The 6,960-nt window shown below is 42.8% G+C and overlaps 1 protein-coding gene across 2 annotated transcripts in view; it reads left to right on the forward strand.

The window, feature by feature from the left end:
• The first annotated feature begins 6 nt into the window (after positions 1-6).
• Positions 7-6,960, forward strand: part of IGBP1 (immunoglobulin (CD79A) binding protein 1) — a 35,309-nt gene continuing 28,355 nt past the window's right edge. The window contains exons 1-2 of one of the 2 annotated variants that reach the window (XM_014530504.1): positions 7-569; positions 938-1,231. In XM_014530504.1, coding sequence (XP_014385990.1) covers positions 259-569; positions 938-1,231 — 605 coding nt within the window. In that variant the 5' untranslated portion in view covers positions 7-258. The remainder of the gene's footprint in view (positions 570-937; positions 1,232-6,960) is intronic. The other variant, XM_005882843.2, reaches the window with a different exon arrangement.

Genomic DNA, 6,960 nt, shown 5'->3' on the forward strand with positions numbered 1-6,960 from the left:
CAGACCGGCTCCGGAAGCGCGCCGCTCGCGCTCAGTACTCAGCCTCGCCATAGCCGGGTCTCTGAGCCCACGGAGCTTCCCAGCTCATCCTCCGCGAGGAGGAGGAAGCCGGAAAGGGGGCTGAGCGTTTTGCTCATGCGCTTGTTTTTCTCCGAGGCCTCCTACAGGTAACGACGGCCTGGTCAAAAGAGCCAGTGGAAACGGTTGCCAGGGCCGGCTAACAGCTGCTTCCGGAGGTTCTCTGGCGCTTCGGCAACAATGGGGCCACTGGACCGAGGGAGCGCCCCTTCCGGTTTCGTAGCTTCTCACAGAGCTCCGTGGCGCGTCGCCTTTAACCCCGGAAGTGAAGTCTTCCGGGTTCCTCCCTCCCTCAAGATGGCAGCAGCCGAAGAAGACGAGTTACCGCTGCCACGGCTGCCCGAACTATTTGATATCAGCAGACGGCTTCTGGACGAAGTGGAAGTAGCGACCGAGCCCACCGGTTCCCGGGCAGTCCAAGAGAAGGTGTTGAAAGGACTCCAGCTCCTTAAGCAGGCCGCCGAAATGTTAGCGCAGCTCGACTTGTTCAGGTATGGGGAGAGGGTAATAGCTGACAACGTAGGTAATAATGGTTACCAAGGGTGGAGCCTTTGGGCCTGGGTGGAGGAGACTAAGACTAAGGGCCTTTAATGCCTGCCTCCCATTGTGATCTCGTGTATATTGTTTACATTCTCCACCTCTCTTCCCGAGTAGTCAATATCCCACGACTCTGTTACATAGTATCTGCTGTTGACGGGTGTGAGCGCTCAGCCACTTGGAAGAAACCAGGCCACTGTTCGTTCCCCTTGCCTCCACCCTTTGCCTCACTCCCACCCCAACGCGCCCCACCCCCCAGGAAGCAAGGGCCACAGTTTTAATGCCCAACCAGGCTTCACAGCCTCCTCTTTGCTTTTTCCAGCCAAAATGAAGATTTGGAAGAGATTGCTTCCACCGACCTGAAGTACCTGATGGTGCCAGCATTTCAAGGAGCCCTCACCATGAAACAAGGCAACCCCAGCAAGCGCTTAGATCATTTGCAATTGGCTCGAGAACACTTTTTAAACTACTTAACTCAGTGCCAACCCTATCATGTGGCAGAGTTTGAGTTGCCCAAAACCAAGAACAACTCAGCTGAAAATAACACAGCTAGTTCCTCTATGGCCCATCCTAGCCTCGTTGCTATGGCATCTCAAAGACAGGCTAAAATAGAGAGGTGGGTCAGTAGTTATAATTAGAAAACTGCCCAATGCCAAGTGCTGTTGAGAAGGGTGTATGTTTGGAGAAGGGTGTGTGTTTGGGGGGGCGGGCGGGGGGACAATGATATATGTCACTCTTTTCATTTTTATTGAGCATAGGCCCTGGTGCTAGCAAACTCTACTGAGTTTTTCAAGAACCCTCTACCTTTGTTGAGATGATCATTCCTAACCATCAGATGCCTTATGGTTGCCAACAACAGCAATGTAGTTTAGCGGAATGTCTCCCAATCTCGCCCACATCACAACATGGTAATATTTGTATAGTACTGTGGGGCAAATATCTCTGAAGGGCACAATATCTTGTAGTTGTAGTCCATTTACAATCCATTGATTGAGAATCTCTGTTCTAACAGTATTGGATCAGGTGTGTAACATCCCGAACTAATCTTAGTCCTGGCATACCTTCATCGTGTAACCTTGAACAAGTTACTTGCTCTCAGTTTAGTTTTTTTTTTAAATGTATTTAAAGAGTGCTCACAGTGTCTAGGAACTATGCTAGTCACTGGGGATACAAACTGAGTATGCCTGTTTCTGTGAGTATGGGTGGTGTCTGCCTTGGAGGAGCATACAGTCTGATGAGGGGAAAAAGGCATAGAAACAGTATCAATATAAAATGATGTGATAGAAAGATGTACAAGGTACTGTGAGAGCAGGCTAGAGAGGCACCTATCCAAAGAGGGAGCAGGAAAGAGGAGAAGGCTCCCTGGAAGAGGTAACTCTTATGATGAGTTGTTTAAGGATGAATAGGAATATTACGGCATTAGGCAGCACAGATAGCATTACTAAGATATAAGGGCATTAAAGAGCTGTGCCGGGGTGGAGATGTGTGGGTGGGGAATAACTATAAGCAGTTAGGTGATGTTAGAATGCAAAGAGGGTTGTGGAGAGGGGGAAAAAATGATGCTCAAGAATGTTGTAGCATTCAGACCTAGGGGAGCTTGGGATGTGAGGAAGGTGGAGGAATAACCTCAATGATTAACATAACAATAATGAGGGAATTTGTGGTCTTCACCTAGTGCCATTTGTCATACCCTGAGGGGTCTAGACAAAGGGAAGTTACAAGTTACCCTGACATTCTACAGGTATGTTATCTTATTAAATGCAAAAAGACAAGAGGCTCAGTAAAAAGTTGATCTTTGTCAGGGAAGATACTGGCCTAGGACATGACTACCCACTATAAGCTGCCTTTTAATTAAGAGGTTTCATTTCAGACCATCCTTTGTGGTTACTTTAGGTCTCTTAGTTTGCAAGACTGCCATGCAGGCCTTCCCTGAGTTAGTCAAGTTAGTATGTGGCCCCTTTTCATCCACACAGCGTTGTGGAGAAAGAACAGTGCTCAGATCTGGTTGGAGGGATAGGGAAGGTTTCAGAAGGTAACAGCATTTGCGATAAGCCTTGAAGGATGGTTAAAAATAGAGATTACAAATTTTCCTGAATGTGAAAGTAATACCCATAATAGAAAGTTGGAAAAATAGAGAATATTTTTTGAATTAAAGTAATCCTTAATCAGCACTCAGAGATGATCTTTGTTAACTTTCTGAATGTTTCCTTTTAGATATGATGTAGTTATTTTAGTTAATAAATTTGGAATAATACTGTATATATAGTTTTTCATCTTTTTTAACCTAACATTATATTGTGAGCATTTCCCTGTGTCTTTTGAAACCACGGTATTTAATGGCTACATAACATTTCAGCCCATAGATACACCATAAGTATTTAAACTAATTTTTTATTGTCAAATACTTAGACTATTTATGGTTTGGGCTTTTATTTTTGCTATTCTAAATAATGTTAAGAACAAACATCTGTTTTTATTATTTTCTTTTATATGTTTTTATTGATTTTAGAGAAAGAGGAAGGGAGAGGGAGACAAACATTGATGAGAGAAAAACATTGATCAGCTGCTTCTTGCATGCCCCCTACTGCGAATTAAGCCCAGAATCAAATCAGCAACCTCTTGGTGCATGGGTCAACACTCAAGCACTGAGCCATACTGTGCTGGAGATGGATATATCAATGATGAGAGAGAATCATTGATCAAAACATATATTTTTAAAAATTTTACTTTAATTTTTCCATCACCATTTATCTCCTCTATGCCCTCTTTCACCTCCACCCCCCACTCTATACCCCCTCACTCCCACATCCCCCTCTCCTGCCATCACCACACTGTTGTCCATGTCTATGAGTTCTCTCTCTTTTTTTCTTTTTTGCTTAAACAAACATCTTTAACTGCATCTGTCACTGTTTCCTTAGGATAGATTTCTAGAAGGACAAGTGACTAGATCAAAGGTTTTAAATACTTTAAGAATTTTTTAAAAATATTTTTTATTGATTTCAGAGAGGAAGGGAGAGGGAGATGGATACATCAATGATGAGAGAGAATCATTGATCAAATGCCTCCTGCATGCCCCACACTGGGGATCAAGCCTGAAACTTGGGTATGTGCCCTGACCAGGAATTGAACCACGACTTCCTGGTTCGTAGGTCATGCGGGGATATTTGAAGACTTGATGGTAACAGTGTGTTGCTTTCCACAATAACAAATTGCAGAATGTGTCCCACTGCACTGATCTTGGATGTTAACACTTGGAAAATCCAGTTGGGCAAACAAAAGTATTTCATTGTTTTGATTTGCATTTCTTTGGCTAGAAAGCTTCATCTTTGAACATTTTCTTTACATGCCTGATAGATGAGATATCAGCATTTTCTTACTTTCAGACTCATACTTCCAACACCCTACATCAGTGATTTTCAACCTTTTTCATCTCATGGCATACGTAAAATAATTAGTAAAATTCTGCGGCACATCAAAAAATATACTTTTTGCCGATCTGACAAAAAAATAGGTGTAATTTTGATTTGTTCATACCAGGTGGCTATTGTTGTGTTGGCTGTTGTCTCATTTTTTTATTTGACAATCTAAGAGAAAAGAGGTCAGTGCTTCTGACTAAATCATCAGGTATTGCATGTTTTAAAAATTACTGTAGCACATCGGTTGAAAATCTCTGCCCTACATGGATGTTTCACAGACATCTCAAACTTAACATGCCCTTAATTGAACCCTTGGCTTTTTAACCTGCAAATATCCCCCCACACCCAAGACTTCACCATCTTAATAGGTTTATCACCATTCACCAGGTGTTTAAGCCAGAAACCTAGAAGTTAGCCTCATTTCCTCCCTTCTGAATCTCCACATCTATTCACTCTTCAAGGCCTGCCAATTCTAGCTACAAAATGTATCTTACGTCCTTCTGCTTCTCTCCATCTCCGTTATCTCATACCTTAGTCTAGACCACCAGTATCTCACCTGAAATAGTGAAACCACTAACTGCAAGGCCCTGCATGATCTGGTGCCTGCCTCTCTCCAATTTCATTGTGTATCACACTCCCTTTGCTCAGTAGCCTTTTCGTTCTTTGAACAGACCCAGCTCCTTCCTTCTAAAGCAGTGGTTCTCAACCTTCCTAATGCTGCGACCCTTTAATACAGTTCCTCATGTTGTGGTGACCCCCAATTTCATTGTTACAAATTGAACATAATTAAAGCATAGTGATTAATCACAAAAACAATATGTAATTATATATGTGTTTTCCAATGGTCTTAGGCTACCCCTGTGAAAGGGTCGTTCGTCCCCCAAAGGGATCGTGACCCACAGGTTGAGAACCGCAGTTCTAAAGTCTTTGTTCATGTTGTCTTTGCATGGAATGCTCTTCATTCATCTGTCTCCCCTGCTAGAATGTATGCTCCAGGAGGTCAAGGAGCTATTTCTCTTTTGTTCACTGCAGTATGTTGACCACAGGTTCTGGCATATAGAAGGTGCTCAAGAAATATTTATTGTTAACAAGTAGGAGGAACAACACGAGCAAAAGCCCAAGGCAGTTTGAGGTATGTACATGGAATGGAGAGTAGTCTGATTTGGCAGAAGCTCAGAGGTCTGAATAATGAAATGATGTGTATAGAATATTGAAAGGGAAGAGAGAGGCAGAAAGAAAAGTTAACATGCTGTAGTAGTACTTCAACTTGGAAGAGGTAATAAAAATGAAGTTACAACTATCAGAGACATTACTTTTGCAATAGAAAAGTTATTGTTCAGATCCTTAGTTACTTTTTGTAGGTCCTCCCTCCCCCACCCCACAACTTTACATACTGAGGCCATGCTACATAAAACACCTCTCTCTCTCTCAAAACCTGTTTCTTCACGTATTCTCTCCTACTCTAATTCCCATCTTTGAGGAGTAAGTGTAAGTCTGATTGATTGACTGCACCTCCATTCTTTTGATAGAAACAGAAGAATAGAAGCTAGGTAAGCAATAAATCTAATTTTAGATTTATTGAATTTAGTTCCAAAAGTGACAACTAGATAACCATCTCCATAGACAGATGGAAATGTGTAAATAAAACATGTGAGGCAATTTTGTTACTAGTGCTAAAAATTTAGGCACTTTGGTGGGTTTGTATAGTTTGCCAAGGAATAACATGTAGAGGGGGAAAAAAAGCCAAGGATAAAACCTTGAGGACAAGTTAAGGGAGAAGGAAGAGAAATGAAAGAGCAACCAGAAGTAAGTAAGAGACTCAACAAGGTACAGATAGAATTACTTGTAGAAGCCTGGGCAAGAGAGAGCAAACGTCATGTCCTCTTGAAGCTTCTCCCTACCTATCACCACCCTCCTCCCCCATATTGTAACACTTAGTTTATGGTTCTTATAATAACTATATTATTCTCTAGACTTGAAATTCCTAAATGTCAGAGGCTGACTAATTGTATCTTTAGTATCCCAATTGTATCACTGTATTCTTGGTGCCCAGTAATTGGATTATAGTAGGTAGTTGAGTTGTCTTTGGGAGAGACAGAGTGGTCTTTAGGAAGATGGAAGCAATGTGGTATAGCAGAAAAAGCCTGGGCTTTTTAGTCAGACAAACCTGGGGTGACCAATTTCTACCACTTAATTGGTGGGGCATCATCTAGCCCTTCCTAGATTCAATTTTTTTTTATCAGCTAACAATATTTGTATTACATTGCTGCTTACAAAGCACTTTTATGTGTGTTGTTCCATTTGATCCTGTTAACGACTGCACAAAGCAAATATTATCCCCACTAGAGGCCCGATGCACAAAGATTGATGCAGGAATGGGCCTTGCTTCCCCTGGCTGCCGGCACCACCTTCGCTCCAGCCCAGAGCCACCTTTCTGCCTTCACGGCCTGGCTGCGCCATCTTTGTTGCATCAATTTGCATATTCCCTCCTTATTGTCTGTGGGTGCTGGCATCTTTGTCATGAAGTGATGGTCAATTTGCATATTCCATCTTTATTAGATAGGATTATTTGCTTTTGCTTTTCTTTCACTCTACCCCCACTCCTGATTGGCTGGTGGGCATTGTGAAGGTATGGTCAATTTGCATCTTTCTCTTTTATTAGCATACTAGAGGCCCAATGCATGAAATTCGTGCCAGAATAGGCCCTCGCAACCCCGGCTGTGTCCAGAAGTTCATCCGGATGATCGTTCCACTGTTCAGCCATTTGGTCAATTTGCATATTATGCTTTTATTATTATAGACTAGAGGCCCAGTGCACAAAATTTTGTGCACTCGGGGTGGTCCCTCAGCCTGGCCTATGCCCTCTTGCAGTCTGGGACCCCTCGGAGGATGTCCATCTGCTGGCTTAGGCCCGCTCCCTGGGGGATCG

Source organism: Myotis brandtii, unplaced genomic scaffold, assembly GCF_000412655.1.
Source record: "Myotis brandtii unplaced genomic scaffold, ASM41265v1 scaffold741, whole genome shotgun sequence".
In the NCBI taxonomy this organism is placed as follows: Eukaryota; Metazoa; Chordata; class Mammalia; order Chiroptera; family Vespertilionidae; genus Myotis; species Myotis brandtii.